General features: G+C 40.1%; 1 protein-coding gene across 2 annotated transcripts in view; it reads left to right on the forward strand.

The window, feature by feature from the left end:
- rptor (regulatory associated protein of MTOR, complex 1) overlaps positions 1–20,381 on the forward strand; it is a 71,014-nt gene that overhangs the window by 13,155 nt on the left and 37,478 nt on the right. For both annotated transcript variants that reach the window (XM_039740810.1, XM_039740811.1), the window contains exons 3-10: positions 3,321–3,403; positions 6,433–6,591; positions 6,692–6,838; positions 7,458–7,633; positions 8,841–8,900; positions 12,433–12,533; positions 13,095–13,239; positions 16,449–16,524. In XM_039740810.1, coding sequence (XP_039596744.1) covers positions 3,321–3,403; positions 6,433–6,591; positions 6,692–6,838; positions 7,458–7,633; positions 8,841–8,900; positions 12,433–12,533; positions 13,095–13,239; positions 16,449–16,524 — 947 coding nt within the window. The remainder of the gene's footprint in view (positions 1–3,320; positions 3,404–6,432; positions 6,592–6,691; positions 6,839–7,457; positions 7,634–8,840; positions 8,901–12,432; positions 12,534–13,094; positions 13,240–16,448; positions 16,525–20,381) is intronic.

A 20,381-nucleotide genomic window follows, 5' to 3' on the forward strand; every position in this document is an offset into this window, starting at 1 on the left:
TCCAGGAAGTGCTTAACAGCAAAGTGTAGAATTGCAGGGAGTCAAATGCAGGAAAATGCAATGAGCTTATACGTGTTACTGTGGCACACTCAGTGAAGGACAGTAACATGTTGTGAAGGTTTAAGTTACAGCCCCCACCCCCAGATCAGATTAATAGTGCTCTGAATTGTGAGGGATGGCACTATATCTCTGTACATAATATTTGGATCTGGTAAAATTACAAGATTCCGGTAAGATCATGTACTTTGATCCATTACAGCTGAAAATGTAATCACCCATTTGTTGAAAAAAAATGCATCAGATGATTTCTGGGTTGTTTTAAGCGTGTTAAAAAAATATATATATATATATATATATACACATATACACAGTGGGTACGGAAAGTATTTAGACCCCCTTCAATTTTTCACTCTTTGTTATATTGCAGCCATTTGCTAAAATCATTTAAATTAATATTATATTTATATTGACAGACAAAAAAAAATCATTTTTGAAATTGTTGCAGATTTATTAATTTAATGATTTATTATTTAATGTCAGAGCAAATGAGAATCATGAGGTCAAAGGAACTGCCTGAAGAGGTCAGAGACAGAATTGTGGCAAGGCACAGATCTGGCCAAGGTTACAAAAAAAATTCTGCTGCACTTAAGGTTCCCAAGAGCACAGTGGCCTCCATAATCCTTAAATGGAAGACGTTTGGGACGACCAGTACCCTTCCTAGAGCTGGCCGTCCGTAAAGAAGAACCCAAAGATCACTATGGCTGTGCTCCAGAGATGCAGTCAGGAGATGGGAGAAAGTTGTAGAAAGTCAACCATCACTGCAGCCCTCCACCAGTCAGGGCTTTATGGCAGAGTGGCCTGTCGGAAGCCTCTCCTCAGTGCAAGACACATGACAGCCCGCATGGAGTTTGCTAAAAGACACCTGAAGGACTCTGAGATGGTGAGAAATAAGATTTTCTGGTCTGATGAGACCAAGATAGAACTTTTTGGCCTTAATTCTAAGCGGTATGTGTGGAGACAACCAGGCACTGCTCATCACTTGCCCAATACAGTCCCCACAGTGAAGCATGGCGGTGGCAGCATCATGCTGTGGGGGTGTTTTTCAGCTGCAGGGACAGGACGACTGGTTCCAGTCGAGGGAAAGATGAATGCGGCCAAGTACAAGGGATATCCTGGACCAAAAACCTTCTCCAGAGTGCTAAAGACCTCAGACTGGGCCGAGGGTTTACCTCCCAACAAGACAATGACCCTAAGCACACAGCTAAAATAACGAAGGAGTGGCTTCACAACAACTCTGTGACTGTTCTTGAATGGCCCAGCCAGAGCCAGAACTTAAACCCAATTGAGCATCTCTAGAGAGACCTAAAAATGGCTGTTCACCAACGTTTACCATCCAACCTGACAGAACTGGAGAGGATCTGCAAGGAAGAATGGCAGAGGATTCCCAAATCCAGGTGCGAAAAACTTGTTGCATCTTTCCCAAGAAGACTCATGGCTGTATTAGCTCAAAAGGGTGCTTCTACTAAATACTGAGCAAAGAGTCTGAATACTTAGGACCATGTAATATTTCAGTTTTTCTTTTTTAATAAATCTGCAACAATTTCAAAAATTCTTTTTTTTTGTCTGTCAACATAAATATAATATTAATTTAAATGATTTTAGCAAATGGCTGCAATATAACAAAGAGTGAAAAATTGAAGGGGGTCTGAATACTTTCCATACCCACTGTATATATATACAGTGTGTATATATATATATATATATATATATATAAAATTTCAAATGTAATTATCTTGTTTTATGTCCCATGTTGAAAAAGAGTGCTTCCCTTCAGAACGAAAAGTTGAACATTAACATGCTTGTAGAGTTACCCAAAATTCCCCAAAACCCTCTATGTCTATAATAGCTCCCCTAACTTCTAACATTTTTTTTTAAATTAAAGTTAAAAATGTCAATGAAATTGATAAAAATGAATTGTGCTGGTAGAGTGGGCTTTGGGTTTGAATCTTGTATCAAATATTGATATCCCATATTAAAAGCTGTCTGAAGACTCATAATGTCTTTTCTTAAGGGAGAGATTTTAAAATGTTATCCAAAATTATGATGAGCTTTAGGGGCTTTTCAACAAAATCAAATAACAGCTAAAAATAAATAAATACATAGGCGTAAAACTATTCTTCATACAAGCCATTTGAAACCACCAATACTAATATTTAGTGTAATCTTGTAAGAAGTATTTTATTTAGCCCACAGGTAACATCTTGAAAAGAAGAAATTCTTGTTCTTGTTAGTATACTTAGTGCTGTATTGTGGTGTCCCAGGCAATTTGCATCCTTTAAAGCTACTGCATTGCTAATGGTTTATTTTATTGTATTTTAAATATAGTTAATAACATTAATAGAACATTCACCTGCATTATTAAAGAAAAACATGAACTTTGACTGCTGTAGCCAGCGTCAGCTCTTAATATTATATATTGCAGCCCACTTCTATTTGCCTGTAACAGTGTTTCACTTCAGATGGTATGTGTGAGAATGCACTGCACTGTCTGCTGACTATCACATCTGCTGTGTTAATGTCAGAGTTTTCCAGCCGCAAAATTTAGCATAGTAGATGCCAGAACCTGATATCCATGATTGCAGTGTAGGAGAGCATAGGCTTCACTTTGACACCTGGCATGGTAAGGAATTCATCATGGTGCCTGGTAGATACCTTTGTTATTCACCCTCATTGATGCTTAGCTGCACAGCATTTCTTTTTGAGACAACAGCTTTCATTCTGTGCATTGCATGTATTAGCTGTATTAAGTCAGGTCAGGGACTTTCCAAAAGTAAGTTGAGCAATGGCACAACTGACACAGTTTATCCATTGAACCGTGTAAAACTTGACTTCCCCTCATCATTTTCTCACCAATCTGTGCAAACACACACATTTCAGAGAAAACCAACACCACAAAACATTATTGGAAATGACATGAATGGTGTAGGAGTTCAGATTGAAAGGACAGTATAGCCCAGTTTGAAATTGTGATGGGTTCCTATTCAAAACCTCAGCACTTGGGGGCAGGGGATGCAGAATGTAAGTGAGCAGTCCAGAGTTCATTCCCATCATTTGTCATTTCATAAACTACTTATTATTAAATAGTGCGTCACTTTTCAGATACCTTCTCTGCTCTAGGTATTGTAGTGTCCTCTCTTGTCCTATGAAGGGCTGTTTCCTCTGTTATACTTTAGCTTCTCAAGCCTTGGATATTTGGCAGGACCCTGCTTTCTTCTCCCATGTGTTTTAATTTTGCTCACAGTGGTTTATTTCTTCCGCAGATCCTCTGTCAATGAGCCCCCAGAAGGCACTGGAGACTATAGGAGCTAACCTACAGAAGCAATATGAGAATTGGCAGCCACGGGTAAGTGGTAGCTTGCAGTTGGGGGTGAGGGGCTAAACCAGTTGGCTCTTGCTTCTTCCAATATGCTCTGGCAGCAACTATTTCCATCAGTTCTTTTAAGAGTCGTGTGAGACGCAGGCATTGCCGCTCGTTTTTCTTTGCTCTGCGCTGTCAAACTTGTTTTTGAATAATTTATCAGTTTGCCTCAGCTGAAATATTTCTGCTGATTAAATTTAGGACTTGCTTTATTGCTCAGACGCAGTATGAATGGCGGCGCTGCAGAGTGGCAACACAAGCAAGAGCGATGTGATGTTCTTCTGTAAGGCTGCACTAAAATGAAATTTACTCCTCCATTGCGGGCGCTGAATAAAAATCTCATCAGCGGGTGAGCATTAGCTTCATGTTGCTTGCAATGCACGGTACCCCAGGGGAACCATTGCTGAGACCAGGGCATCACAGCAGTCGCTTTTCCCTGCTGCCTTTGTCAGTGAACTATTTTACACCTGCTGTCAAAGCCTGACAGGGCAGTGACTTTAAATCCAAACAGGCCTCACTAAGCAGAAGTTCTAAGTAGTTTCTTAGGGTTATTAGGCTGAATTTCTGAATGGTATTGATAATATGAGATGGACCCACAAGGTAATGAACCTGAGAACTAAAGGCAGTATAGTGTATTTGTAGCAGGGGGTTTATAAGAGATGTTATGGCTGCTACCCCTCTGTCTTTTTTTAAAATCCAGGTCAGTGAGGCATTGTGGCTGTAGGCTTCAGGCCGGGTGATGGAAGCAGCAGGCCTGAAGTGCTGTACAGCTACTAATCACTGCCACTTGCCTAGCCTTAATTAAGCATAAATCAAAGAGAGTACAGGACGGCAGTGCAGCTGCCCTCTGTCATTTGTTAATGAGTCTGAGAGTCATCTTTATTTCTCCATTAATAAATTAATGACGATTCAGCTGCTGTCCTCCATCATGTTGTACTTTCCTCCCCCAAAGCTGCCACTGTAATAACCACCAATCTACCTGGAATTGTGTAAACGTACTGTACATTCCTTTGCAGCTGTTTCTACTTATCCTTTTCATTTAGCTCTGATCTGTGCTGCTGTCACCGACTGACACGTGTTATTGCTGCCTGCGGCAATATGAGGAACCAGTTTCTCCATGTGAAATGGTGAATGAGTAAGCCATATTCGGGGGTGATTCACTTGACATGGGTGAACTATTTATTACTAAGCATTGGGTAGCTGTAAGAATGAATGGAGGTATTCCCTGTTTGGTGGTCACTATCAAATTGTGATATGTGTAGGGATAGTGTACTTAGATGTTAGTGAACTTCTTAGTGCTCACTTGCAGACCCTAATCATTATAGGTTTATGGTGTCATCATTGGCATGTGCAGAGAGTACAATGAATTACATTCATTTCATGTGCTTATCAACATATGACACATTTCCACTCTTCAGCGCCATGATTACTAAGTATAACTACCGTACCATAAAACTTCTGTCTCCCTTACCTGAAAATTTTCAGATCATATTTGTGATGAACAGACAAAAAGAATAAAGAAAATTATACTACACATAGAAGGGTGTACTTCCCTTGCATTTTAAGGCATTACAAAAGTTAATACTAAGATGCATGCTCCCATTTTGTTAACCATCTATTCCATAATGTGGAGTCAAGCTTTAATGTACTTCTGTATTGAAGCTTAGTTGAGGAACCTCTTTCTAATCAACAGTCATCTCTTATATTGGATGTTGGGGATTCAGCCTATTTTTTTGGTCGCTGGCAGGCTCTAACGTAAGTGAAGTGAACTCCCATTACAGGTCATTGGCCTGCTGTATGTGTGTAATTGGGTGACTAGCTCTTTCCTGAACACTGGTCAACTCTGACCCATGGAGTCAGCCTCTCTTTCCTGGAGATTTTCCAACACTGCCATTGGTAAGGCTTATGCTTCCTTTGACTGGGCACTTATCCTTTAGTTATAAACCTGAGCCACTAACACCTTGTCCCTCTACTTGTTCTGACCATTGAGTTACCCTCCAATGCTGTACTTTTATGGGAGGAAAGACCCTGTTTAATTATAACAGTTGAGTGATTGTAATCATTAGGAGGTTAGGGGCAATCCTGTGAAGGTCAGTTAGGACACCTAATGTGTCCAGTTGCATGTGGCAATATAGGAGTGTCCTGGGTTTTTGCTGCACTTTATCGATCCTAGCTAAGATGCAACATGACCCTGGCGCTACACTGCTCACCGCACTTATTTTAAAACTGATCAATAGGCCTAATTTTAAACAGAACGACATATGAGGCGCCCGTTGTGGCAGCCACACAACAGCGTTATTACCTAATAGCTCATAGAGTGCAGCCTGCTTGGCTGTCACGAGTGTTTGATTGGGCCGTTTAGAGTCAGGTGCAAAGGTCAGATGTGGAGCGGTACTGAGGACTAAAGCTTCTTGCATGCCTTAGACTTGTCTGTTTCAAGGGGTTAGCGCCTTAAGTAACCTGCATTCTTTTGATCATGGCACCTAATGACACTACTCCACCTCAGATAAATTTTGTAGCTCCTTTGGGAGTCCAGCTAACCAGCATGTCTCACAGATGTCAGAGTTAGTTGTTAAGTAACACTGGTATTTCTTCAGGCGTTATGACTAGCACTTTGGTTGCAGTTTAGCACCTTTACCCTTATTTTATTAATTTACATACTTCGTTGTTGGTTTATTTATTAGAGGTCCACTTGAAGAAACCTGAACCCTGTCGTGTTTAATTTACACCATTTTTTGTCATTGTTCTTGTCTTGCAAGTAAAACAAGACCATGCCAAGCATGTGTGCCTTTTCTGTTCTGGGTCAGGTGTTGCCTTCACTGTCCCCAATCCGCTTTGCACAGTTCACCTTGAGACAGCTGTTCCAGACACGTAATCTCCTGTCCCTGGCCCACTGCCTCCCCCAATTACCTCCCCCCTACTCTTTCGTTCAACATGCACAGCATGCTCTGGGGGATATTGAACAGGAATGCTCATTGCTCAGTATAATGTTTTACTTTACTTCTGTCTTTCAGGCTCGCTACAAGCAGAGTCTGGACCCCACAGTTGATGAGGTAAAGAAACTCTGCATGTCTCTTCGCCGTAATGCCAAGGAAGAACGGGTGTTGTTCCATTACAATGGACATGGTGTGCCTCGGCCCACTGTAAATGGAGAAATCTGGGTCTTCAACAAGGTATTATTATTGGGAAAACGGATGCAGCATATCAAACGTGTCACTTTTTTTTAAGCTTATGTTTGAATTGTTTTATCATTTTCTCTTTCCATTAATGCAGAACTACACCCAGTATATCCCACTGTCCATCTATGACTTACAGACCTGGATGGGCAGCCCGTCCATTTTCGTTTATGACTGCTCCAACGCTGGCATCATTGTCAAGTCCTTCAAGCAGTTTGCCCTGCAGCGAGAGCAGGAGCTGGAGGTACAGCTATTGGGGTGAGGCACTGGGTCGGTCTGCCTATCATGTGTGGCTGGTGTGGTGGCACAATTTTTGTCTGCCTCGCCAAGGCAAGGCAGGGCTTTAGAAGTGACATCCACTTGGCCTGCCTGTCCTGGGCAATTCTGAGGATTGGCATTGAGTGGTTCTGCTTTTCCTGAGCAAAGTCTAAGAAGTTTCTCTTAGTTAGAAGAGGCAGCATTGACTTGAACTTCCTTCTCCAGTCACTTATGAAAGAGATCATTGTTTTGGATGAGCTGCTATGGGTAGGCCTTACAGGCTGGTGAGTGGGTACTAATGGTTTTTTGTTTCCTTCAAGCAGACCTGCCGAGTGGCACTGGTTTGCTATGCCATCCTACTTACCTTCTCCTGAAAATGTGTGAAATGCTTAGCTACCCATGAAACTCCCACACTTGGTTTGGATTTCTTCAGCTGTTTGACTTCCAACTTCCCAGCTCTCTGCTGAGTCTTAGTGTCACAGGCTAATTGCAACATCTGGAATTGTACTCTTGGATAAACAATTCTAGAAGCAAATTTGGCCTAGAACATGAACATGTCATCTTTGACCTGCAAAGTAATCTCTTGCTCTGCTCTGTTCCTTTAGGTTGCTGCTATCAATCCAAATCATCCCTTAGCTCAGATGCCCCTACCTCCTTCGATGAAGAATTGTATCCAACTGGCAGCCTGTGAGGCCAGTGAGCTGCTTCCTATGAACCCTGACCTTCCAGCTGACCTATTTACCTCCTGCTTGACCACACCCATCAAGATAGCATTGCGCTGGTAAGCTCTTTCATAAGACACACAAAAATAACAACCCTTGAACTTGACTTTCTACTATTCACAGGCACTGTATATTTTGGTTATTTAGCTGACATGATTTCTAAATGGGATATGTGAAGTTTTTCATTGATGCTTTTATTTTATGCCCTTAAAAGTCCCATGTAAAAGTCTACTGACTCTCTGGTTTGGTATAGGATATCAGAGCAGACTGGCATTCTGTGATGCCATGATTAGAAATACCAGAAATTATTTTCAGTTGGTGCCAAAATCTGTCTGAACATGCCATCGTATTTACCACCTGAAAGAAACAAGAACAGAAAATTCCATAAATTTGCATTGGAAGTATCTGGGCTTTGGGGAGAGGTGTTCAAGCATCAATGATGATTCTCTCTGATATTTTGAACTGCCTGATGAGATACTGCCTTTTTTAGGGCTGTAGGTCCATAGTAGAGATTCATCACACTTTTTCTTCCTTTTTGCCAGATTTCTGTTATGTCTCTTTTGATGCTGGAGGTGTCTTGTGTGGTTTTGTGCTCTTAATCAAGTCCCTAACAGAGCAATGGGTCCAACCTTGTGCTCACTAGCTGCTACTGCAGATGCTTGCACTCTTTACTATGCTTCTTTGTGAAAGCAATGAATGATTCAGTAGATGTGGCCATTCAAGCAGAAAATGGCAGCTGATGGAGAGCTGGTGTGAAGGGATTTCCTCCGGAAGGGTGGGGGAGGCAGCAGATTCCTGGAAGCACTGGTCAGCGTGGGATGATTTCCAAACAGGATGCTGCATTTTTAAATGGGCTCTTAACAAGAAAGAAGATATTTGGTTTAGTGTTCACTGCTCTTAAGGTTATAGTTACCGACAGTGCAATTTCCAACACAGGTGAGAGCGTGGGCCACTATCCACTGCAAAGTTTGATCTTGGGGTGTGTCTCTCCTTGTCATGGATTATTTCACCCATCCTTTTTCTGTGAGGTTCAGGATATCAACCCTTTAATTTGCTACAACACAGTACACCTTTTTTAATGTGTTATGCTGTTACCACTTGCAACAGGCTAACAGAGGTTTTTCATCTGTTTGTTAAAGAACAGAGAAAATTAACTTTGGTATATCTTGGGATTTCACATGTCTCTTACTTCCCTTATTGATACATGGTCCCAATATATTTCATGCCCACTCAGTTTTCTTGTCCCCTGTTTGTCTGCCTATATAGGTTCTGCATGCAGAAGAGTGCCAAACTTGTACCTGGAGTGACACTGGACCTGATAGAGAAGTAAGTTATTTTACAGGATGTATGCACTGCTGGTAGTGGATTGGGTGCCAATTCCATTCTATCAATTGACGCCCCTAAAGAGCCTAGTGTCTGGCTTATTGAACATTAGCTGCATCATGTTAATAAGGCTGAATACTTGTGCAATTATACAGTGAACCCTCGTTTATCATGGTTAATCCGTTCCAGACTCTACCGTGATAAATGAATTTTCACGAAGTAGGATTCTTTATTTGTAAAATGAATATTTTCGCAGTTAGAGTATAGAAAACCTGTTTACGACTTTTTAAATACATTTTTTAACATTATTAGAGCCCTCTAGACATAAAATAACACCCTTTAGTCACCATTACACTCGTATTACACAAAATATGAGAAAATAAGACATATTAGACGTTACAAATATATTATTACTAGGCTCACCTGCCTTTTAAGGCGACCGACTTTTATCCTCAATTTGTGTGCGCTCCATGTGTACATCAGGCATGTAAGTGTAGGGAATGAGAACATCAAAGTGCCCATTCATAACATCTCCCAAAAACTTAAAAGTTTTTTTATCCCCTCGAGTGCCTGTCCAAAGTCGTACAATGTCAGCCCGAATCTGTACCGCTAAAGACGTAGTTTCATGCACTATATATAAGCTATAGATGAGAATAAGCAAGCACCATCTCCCCTGATATTTACTACGCGGTGAGGGATTTGTACTCCATCAACATTAATTATTTCCAGAGACATAATTTTGTCTATTTTTCCAGCGCATCGCGCACAAAAGCAAGGGAACAATGGCAGCACCACAACTCTGCTCACATCGCATCGCTTCGGACCTCAAGCTGCAAGTAGTAAGTCTGTAATAAGCAGAATACCGCTACGCTTTGCACTCATGGGACAGAAGGACAATCCTTAACGCTTTTATATAGTAGATTATTGTACTGTACATTTAATTACACACAACCAGTAACCTATGAAGGCACAACCTCAGTAGGAGAGTCTTCAGGTGGTGCAGTATCTTCAGCAGGTGCGTCGTTGTCTTCTTCTGCTGAAGGAGTAGGCAGTGGGTGTCTGGATGCACGGCTGAAGAACATATTGATAGGCAGTTGCTGGTGCTGTCTTTTCATATGCGTGAGGAGGCTTTTGTAGAGTATTGCCATCTTTGATCATATCCAAGAGTTTCACCTTCTCTTGGATAGTAAGCATCTTCCTCCAGTGCTTAGTTTTATTGTCAGAAGGTTTAGAAAAAGCAGCACGTTTAGGAACCATTGTGGGGCTTAGATAAAAGTTCTCAGAAAGCGCATGCGTAGTGACGTAAGCGTGTATGAGAAAAAATCGCGATAGAGTGAAGCCGCGAAAGTCGAATCGTGATATAGCGAGGGATCACTGTATTGTGTTTTACATTTATAATTAATTTTCAGTGATCAGTTTTCATTTTGACATTAAAGAGCAACTTTCTGTTGATCAGTGTCAGTAAAGCCAAATTAAATCCAGTGTGATTTAATATTGTATAATAATAAAATGTGAAAACTTGTGAATACTTTTTATAGGGCTCTGTGGCAACAAAGGATAAACCCAAGAACCTTCAAATACATGTTACAGTTACAATCTGAAGTGTAGAATTAAGAAGAATACAGTTGGTAGTAAAGAATGGAGTTAAAACACAAAGTCAGGTTGATTTAAATGTTGGAGAGAAGATGTGAATTTTTAAGTAAGGTTGGCAAGTCCACCAATGGAAGTTCACAAATAGACTGAAGAAGACAATTCCAAAGAGAAGGAGGCAGAAAACTGAATGTGCACTTGATAAGATACCAAATGTTGAAAAATGGAAACTACAATGTAAACATAGTAGTGAACATGATCCGTACCTAAAAAATCATCAGGACAAATGTGTAACAAATACAGAAGAAGAAGTAAATCAATTTTGCGTCAAAAAGAGCAAAGCATAAAGAAATTGTTTCAGTAGGCAGAATAATGATGTATAAATATGTTTTACTTGTATACTTTTATCTCACTGATAAAAAAGTGCAGTGGCACCGAAAAAATAAGACTAATCCAAAATATCTCCCTCTTTAGCAAAAGATTATGAAGGCCAGTACAGTGAACTGGTAATGAAACATCCCCTAGAACAGAGCATTTCAAGTCACTGATTATGTGATTAGTGGATTTAGTGTCTAGCAACGGCACACATCTAATTTCTAACATGACTCTGGTGCACAAGAATTCTGTCTCTAATTGGGGTGCATGTTTATCCCACATGGAGTGGCATCCACAGCGTTTTGGTTTACTGTTCTGACCCTGATGACCTTAATGAACATAAATGATTCACCTGCTTTCTGTGCTATTTCAGTTGATGTTTTAACAAGGAGAGGTCTTCATTTAAGTGACCCTTGTTCTTGCTCTGTTATTAGCCTTCCTAATGAGATACTCTTTATAGTCTTCTTTTATTCCATTGTGGGTTGTCTTCTTTTCTTTGTTTTAACTATCTCAGCACTATCTTTTTCATTGTTACATATTTGGATTGAAGAATGACTTTTATGACTGAAGCACATCAACAAGTTGGGTCTTTTTTGTGGATAGTTAATAGGAGTAGCTGATGGAATATACGGTATGTTTTTCATGTACAGCTCAGCCAGTCAGCTAGTGTTTTTTGATTTTCATCATGCTGTTAAGTTTTATCTTTTGCTTCGATTTTTAAAATAACATAACTTTCTCAAACATGTTTATTTTAGTTCACAGTCTCAGGAGGCTGGTGCCAGCACTGGGTGCAAAGGGGAAACTGACCTTGAATGGGACTCCAATTCATTATTAGCCAAACTCAAAAATGCAAATGCAGATACATCCACACTCGGACAGTAATATTGTAGAACCACCAATAAACTTAACATAAACCTCATCCATAACTGGGAGAACAATTAAACTCCACACAACAACAACTGGCTGATTTAAACCATGGAACCTGTAAAGGAGCAGCACTAATGAATGCACAACTATGCTGTGGCCCAGTTGTAATGATGACTATTTACCATAAGTTTTTTTTTTTTTTTTAAATAACCAATGAGTCCGTAGTCAGATTTCAGGTTTATCTTTCCTTTGGTTTAACTGAGCCCTTACTTTTAAAATATGTATAGCAATTTAAACTGTTATAATACCAGCTGTTGCCGATATTTGTTTATTGCTGTTATGCTTGCTTTTAAGGTTGACCACAGATAGTATTTGCCTATCTTTTGTTAGAAAGTTGGTTAGATATTCTCAGTATAGTCTGCCTTGTGAGCTTGGTGGAGAGGGGCCAGAACACAGGCGCCAAACTAATCAGTGGCATTGAGCCAGTTGCTGGCGCCTAATGTTTTGTTGTAGAGGAATTCTCAGTTGATGAAACTCTGATCTTGTTGTACCAGTTAACATTTTAAACTGTCAGAAGATTATGAGTGAGAACCTAGTATAGTACCTTTAAGGCCATTCAGAGATTAATTTTTATTACTGAAGGTGTACATATAGTATACTGCAATTTACTGTAATTGCCTAAGTGTCTTATGGTCTTCTTTAGGATTCCTGGACGGCTGAATGACAGGCGGACACCATTAGGGGAGCTGAACTGGATCTTCACAGCAATTACTGACACAATTGCCTGGAATGTGCTGCCCCGAGGTGAGCTTACAGAGTTATGCTGGTTGGCTTACTTCTCTATCTTGGACTCTACACTGAGATGGAGATGATGTTGGATCAGCCTTTCTTCCCTCCAGACTGTTAGTACATTATTGCTTTTAAATATTAAGAGTGTTTTCACAAATCTGAAGATGCAAAAGATTGTAGTGTGTCAAACAAACAAATTCATCCAGCAGATCAATACGTAATAGCTTTTCTTTTGCAAAGTGACAGCTCTTACCACACCCCCCAAAAGTAAGAAGACGACTTCCTTAGCAATTTTGACCTATCCACTTGTAAGCCTTTTTGTGAACCTCTTCCTGACCAAGTCATTAAGTATCCCATTCCTACTGAAAGAGAATTACACATTTGCTCATCTCATTTGTCACATTAACCCTTTTGTAGCACAACTCTATATTTCCAAACATACAGATTCATTTGCTCAAAGCATTTTAACCCACTCATCCTGCTTGTCTCTAATCTTGCTGAGATATTCTTGGAAGTGCCTTAAGCCCCATCATTCAACATAACATGCACCCTAGATTGATGTCATTTTCTCTTTAGATCTTTTTCAGAAGCTGTTTCGTCAGGACCTGTTAGTTGCCAGCTTGTTCCGTAATTTCCTGTTGGCAGAGAGAATTATGAGATCATACAATTGCACACCAGTGAGCAGCCCGCGCTTGCCGCCAACCTACATGCATGCTATGTGGTAAGTGGTAACCATGGAGCAGCAGTCCTGGAAAAACAGAACTTGGAATAAGGAGCATGCCACTAGGACCATGTGTACCCATAGTGCTGTGAAAAATGATTTGACCCCTTCCAGATATTGTGAATGGCTTCAAATATTTATACAAAATATAATATTATATATAGGGCATCGGAGTTAACATACACCAACACTTCTAAATTTCCTTTGTTTGTAATAAAAGTCAGACAATCTGTTTTGCCTGTTTGAGTGAGTAGCTTTTCAATTAACTAACCAACATTAATTGATAATCAGACTTGGCTAACTGAATATAGCTAGACCTTATTGCAGTTAGTACGGTTGAACCTAAACCTCACCATATATTTACCTTGCCATATGAGTTAAGTTGTCACTGCAAGATGAATAGCTAATAGTACTTTAACTGTCCCAAGGGGGACAAGTAAATTGTCATAGAGAGGATGTAAAGCATTGTACAAACTGACCATCTGCTTTGTCTTCATTATCTACTCTGCCACTACCACCTGTGGGGCTAGAGTGTATCCTGTAACTGAGCCTGATTTATTAATCAGCTAGTTGATTCGGTGGAACTGTTTTGAAGTGATAATAATAATAATAATTCAATACATTTATATTTTGCATTTCTCCCTATTCAAAGCGCTTCAGTGAGGGGGAGCCGCTACAGCAACCACTAATGGGTAGCGTCCACCTGAATGATGTGACGGCAGCCATTTTTGCATCAGTATGCTCACCACACATTAGCCGTTGGGTGCTGAAGTGGTGACAGAGAGGGCCAATTAGAGGCTAGAATGACTAGTCTGTTAATCTGTGGTGGGCAATTTAGTCTGAACATCAGGAAACACCATACTTTTTACAAAGGATGCCCAGGGATCTTTCATGACCACAGGGAATCAGGACCTCGGTTTTACACCTCATCCAAAGGACAGCATCATTTTTACAGCACAGTATCTCTGTCACTCCACTAGGACATTGGGATACACAATCAGACCACAGCTTTCCTAGATGGTCTCCAATCCAAGTACTGGGCTAGGCCTGAACATGCTTAGTTTCAAGTGGATGACCTATTCTGAAGGTTACCAGCCCAGCATACCACAATATAGAAAATCACATTGGATATCACAGAGTTCTAAAACATCTAAAGGATATCATTATACAAATTTAAACTAGGAAAGTCTGCTCTACCCTTTCTTATATTGTCCTTTTGTGTTATTAAACCAGTCCAGTCTGCCACTGATGTGGATCATAAAGTACTTGTAGCAGTGCAGCACCTCCACATCCCCTCCTTGAATAGTGATCGGGTGTAAAGGCTGTTGGCTGCAGCAAAAGTCAATAACCAGTTTGTTAGTTTTGCTAATGTTTAGTTGCAGGCAATTCCCTTTGTGCCGGGAAACAAAATTCTCCACTGGTCTTCTATACTCTACGGATCTAGAACAACATTATGCCTTAATCAAAGGAAACCCAAGGAGAACAGGAAAAAGCTGTTGAAGCTTACCAATTGGTAAATGGTTGCAAAACATTTCTAAGGCACTGGAACTCCATACACCACAGTGAGAGCCATTATCTTCTAAAGGAGAACATTTGAGAAAAGTATAGAATCTTGGTAGGAAAGGCCGGCATGGCAAAATTACCCCAAGGACAGAGCAAAAAATCATTCAGTCACACAAGATCTGAGAATAGCATCCAAAGAAGTAATCCTCAGCAAAAGTCAGTGTTTATGACTCAATTATAAGGAAGAGAGAGAGTAAAAATGGGATTCATGAGAAAGTGGCAAAATGAAAACCTCTGATATCTAAAAGAAATATCGGTGCTCATCTGACATTTGCAAATAAATATTTGGATAATCCCCAAACCTTTTCAAATAATGTTCAGTGAACAGATGCATTATAAGAAACACTTATTGGATGAAACTGGCCCCAATGTGTCTGGCATAAATCTAGTACAACATTTGACAATAAGAACATCATATCCACAATAAGTGATGGGGGCAGTAGTGAGATGATGTGGCCATAAGTACACCACTAACTGAGGTACATTACTACTTTGGCAAAAAAACACATCTTGCATAAATATTGTTGTGTCCCTGCCTAGAATTGTGATGGTATGAGTATGCTTTGCTGCTTCATGACCTAGAAGATTTGCCATTATTGAGGTAATAATGAATTTTATACTTTACCACAGTGTTCTTGAGAATGTCCAGTATTCTGTGACCTGAAGCTCTAGTGTAATTGGGGCTATGCAGCAAGGTCAATGTCCCAAAACACAACAGTAAGTCTACAACTGAATGTCTCAAAAGAAACAAAACTATATTTTTGGAATGGACTAGTCAAAGTCTTGACATTACCCTAACAGAGAATGCAATGGCAGAAACTGAAACAAGGCATTCTGCATGCAAACCTACCAGTGTGTCTGAATTTAAGCAGCTCTACAAAGACAAGTGATGTGAAAGACCGATATCAAAGTATAGGACGTGTTAATTAGTGATTATTGTTGCTAAAGGTGATGAAACTAACTAACCAAATACATTTGCACACAGGTGATAGGGGTGTAGAATAACAGAAAGTAAGGATGTGTGTATTGTGTGTTCTCTATTTTTTTTTCTAAAGGTGTGAGGCCATTCATTGTATAAAAGATGCAAAAACAGAGAGGAGTTTAGAAAAGGGACACATACTTTTTCACAGCACAGTATCCTATGAATCTACTCTCACCCTAAGTTCAGTTCAATGTATTTAAAAAAATATAAACTCTGTTGGTCCTCTGAGAATTTGGAGTTTTGACCACTGCCCATCCCCCAACAATATTCAACCTGTGTCTATGGAGGTTCCTTTACCACAAAAGGAGTCTGGTGGTCCCCCAGATGCCTCTTCTCTTGCAATTTTTCTGGTAATCTCTAAAGTCAGTGCAAACATTTTGGCTAAGTAGCTGAAGTGTTGAAATAGAAAGCACAAGGTTGACCATTTGGTACTCACCCCACCCACCCTCTTTTGGTGACCCTGAGTAAGTTGCTTAATTTGCCTACACCCATTTTGAAAGCCATACATTCAGTCAGTTATCCTGTAATTGTGTACTTTTAAAATCGCTTGGAATTAACAGTCACTAAAGAACTGTAACACATACAATGTGTTTGTTCATCCTCATTAGTTAAACACTGAAGAGACCTTGCAATATGATCTTTTTTCTTTTTTCCCCTCCTCTAGGCAGGCATGGGATCTAGCGGTTGACATCTGTTTGTCTCAGTTGCCCACCATTATCAAGGAAGGAACAGCTTTCAGAGTGAGTTTTCAGGAGAGGCTGATGTCACCTGTTATCTGACAGACATGTTGGTGAAGGTCAATAAATAGGGTTTTTAGTGAATTTGAGGTAGTTCAGATTTTTCTTAAATTTGACATTTCAGTTTACAGGTATGGTGTGTGTGTATATATATATATATATATATATATATATATATATATATATATATATATATATATATATATATATATATATATACATACACACACACACACATACAGTGCTTCTGGAAAGTATTCACAGCGCATCACTTTTTCCACATTTTGTTATGTTTACAGCCTTATTCCAAAATGGATTAAATTCATTTTTTTCCTCAGAATTCTACACACAACACCCCATAATGACAACATGAAAAAAGTTTACTTGAGGTTTTTGCAGATTTATTAAAAATAAAAAAATTGAGAAAGCACATGTACATAAGTATTCACAGCCTTTGCCATGATACTTAAAACTGAGCTCAAGTGCATCCTGTCTCCCCTGATCATCCTTGAGATGTTTCTGCAACTTAATTGGAGTCCACCTGTGGTAAATTCAGTTGATTGGACATGATTTGGAAAGGCACACACATGTCTATATAAGGTCCCACAGTTGACAGTTCATGTCAGAGCACAAACCAAGCATGAAGTCAAAGGAGTTGTCTATAGACCTCCCATACAGGATTGTCTCGAGGCACAAATCTGGGAAAGGTTACAGAAAAATTTCTGCTGCTTTGAAGGTCCCAATGAGCACAATGGCCTCTATCATCCGTAAGTGGAAGAAGTTCGAAACCACCAGGACTCTTCCTAGAGCTGGCCGGCCATCTAAACTGAGTGATCGGGGGAGAAGGGCTTTAGTCAGGGAAGCGACCAAGAACCCGATGGTCACTCTGTCAGAACTCCAGAGGTCCTCTGTGGAGAGAGGAGAACCTTCCAGAAGGACAACCATCTCTGCAGCAATCCACCAATCAGGCCTGTATGGTAAAGTGGCCAGACGGAAGCCATTCCTTAGTAAAAGGCACGTGGCAGCCCGCCTGGAGTTTGCCTAAAGGCACCTGAAGGACTCTCAGACCATGAGAAACAAAATTCTCTGGTCTGATGAGACAAAGATTAAACTCTTTAGTGTGAATGCCAGGCGACACGTTTGGAGGAAACCAGGCACCACTCATCACCATCCCTACTGTGAAGCATGGTGGTGGCAGCATCATGCTGTGGGGATGTTTTTCAGTGGCAGGAACTGGGAGACTAGTCATGATAAAAGGAAAGATGACTGCAGCAATGTACAGAGACATCCTGGATGAAAACCTGCTCCAGAGCGCTCTTGACCTCAGACTGGGGCGACGGTTCATCTTTCAGCAGGACAACGACCCTAAGCACACAGCCCAGATATCAAAAGAGTGGCTTCAGGACAACTCTGTGAATGCCCTTGAGTGGCCCAGCCAGAGCTCAGACTTGAATCCAATTGAACATCTCAGGAGAGATCTTAAAATGGCTGTGCAGCGACGCTTCCCAACCAACCTGATGGAGCTTGAGAGGTGCTGCAAAGAGGAATGGGCGAAATTGGCCAAGGATAGGTGTGCCAAGCTTGTGGCATCATATTCAAAAAGACTTGAGGCTGTAATTGCTGCCAAAGGTGCATCGACAAAGTATTGAGCAAAGGCTGTGAATACTTATGTACATGTGATTTCTCAGTTTTTTATTTTTAATAGATTTGCAAAAACCTCAAGTAAACAGTTTTCACATTGTCATTATGGGGTGTTGTGTGTAGAATTCTGAGGAAAAAAATGAATTTAATCCAGTTTGGAATAAGGCTGTAACATAACAAAATGTGGAAAAAGTGATGCGCTGTGAATACTTTCCGGATGCACTGTATATAAAAAACAAATATACAGTCATATGAAAAAGTTTGGGAACCCTTCTCAGCCTGCATAATAATTTACTGTACTTTCAACAAAAAAAGATAATAGTGGTATGTCTTTCAGTTCCTAGGAACATCTGAGTACTGGGGTGTTTTCCGAGCAAAGATTTTTAGTGAAGCAGTATTTAGTTGTATGAAATTAAATCAAATGTGAAAATCTGGCTGTGCAAAAATTTGGGCACCCGTGTAATTTTGCTGATTTGAATGCATGTAACTGCTCAATACTGATTACTAGCAACACCAAATTGGTTGTATTTGCTCACTAAGCCTTGAACTTCATAGACACGTGTGTCCAATCATGAGAAAAGGTATTTAAGGTGGTCAGTTGCAAGTTGTGCTTCCCTTTGACTCTCCTCTGAAGAGTGACTGCATGGGATCTTCAAAGCAACTCTCAAAGATCTGAAAACAAAGATTGTTCAGTATCATGGTTTAGGAGAAGGCTACAAAAAGCTATCTCAGAGGTTTAAACTGTCAGTTTCAACTGTAAGGAATGTATGGAAATGGAAGGCCACAGGCACAGTTGCTGTTAAACCCAGCAGGTCTGGTAGGCTAAGAAAAATACAGGAGCGGCATATGCGCAGGATTGTGAGAATAGTTACAGACAACCCACAGATCACCTCCAAAGACCTGCAAGAACATCTTGCTGCAGATGGTGCATCTGAACATAATTCTACAATTCAGCGCAATTTGCACAAAGAACATCTGTATGGAAGGGTGGTGAGAAAGAAGCCCTTTCTGCACTCACGCAACAAACAGAGTCGCTTGTTGTATGCAAATGCTCATTTAGACAAGCCAGATTCATTTTGGAACAAAGTGCTTTGGACTGATGAGACAAAAATTGAGTTATTTGGTCATAACAAAAAATGCTTTGCATGGCGGAAGAACAACACCGCATTCCAAGAAAAACACCTGCTACCTACTGTCAAATTTGGTGGAGGTTCCATCATGCTGTGGGCTGTGTGGCTAGTTCAGGGACTGGGGCCCTTGTTAAAGTTGAGGGTCGGATGAATTCAACCCAATATCAACAAATTCTTCAGGATAATGTTCAAGCATCAGTAACAAAGTTGAAGTTATGCTGGGGTTGGATATTCCAACAAGACAATGACCCAAAACACAGTTCAAAATCTACAAAGGCATTCATGCAGAGGAAGAAGTACAGTGTTCTGGAATGGCCGTCACAGTCCCCTGACATGAATATCATCGAAAATCTATGGGATGATTTGAAGCAGGCTGTCCAAGCTCGGCAGCCATCAAATGTAACTGAACTGGAGAGATTTTGTATGGACGAATGGTCAAAAATACCTTCATCCAGAATCCAGACACTCATCAAAGGCTATAGGAGGCGTCTTAGAAGCTGTTATATTTGCAAAAGGAGGCTCAACTAAGTATTGATGTAATGTCTCTGGTGGGGTGCCCAAATTAATGCACCAGTCTAATTTTTTTATGATGCATATTTTCTGTTGATCCAATAAACTTAATGTCACTGCTGAAATACTACTGTTTCCATAAGGCATGTCATATATTAAAAGGAAGTTGCTACTTTGAATTCTCAGCCAATGATAAACAAAAATCCAAAGAATTAAGAGGGGTTCCCAAACTTTTTCATATGACTGTATATATCCTTTTTGGTTTTGTTTTTTTATAGGAACATGTGTAAATATATTTTGTATGTATGTATATATCTGTTCTGTTAAAAATATATACCCATGACTACCCGAATGCAAGCGTAATGTTTACAGATGTTGTGTAACCAAATTAATGGTTGTAGTCCAAAATAACAAATACCAAAATATAACAAAGTGGAGCCAGTCAAACAAATCAAGATCACAATATCGAAATATCAAAGGAACCATGCAAGCACAGTGTAAATAAAATACAACATGCAAACTAATTCTATGCTTTGCTACTGTTATGCACCATGAGGCTATTAAGGACTGAGCCTGCTC

The sequence above is a fragment of the Polypterus senegalus genome, chromosome 17 (assembly GCF_016835505.1).
Source record: "Polypterus senegalus isolate Bchr_013 chromosome 17, ASM1683550v1, whole genome shotgun sequence".
NCBI lineage: Eukaryota > Metazoa > Chordata > Cladistia > Polypteriformes > Polypteridae > Polypterus > Polypterus senegalus.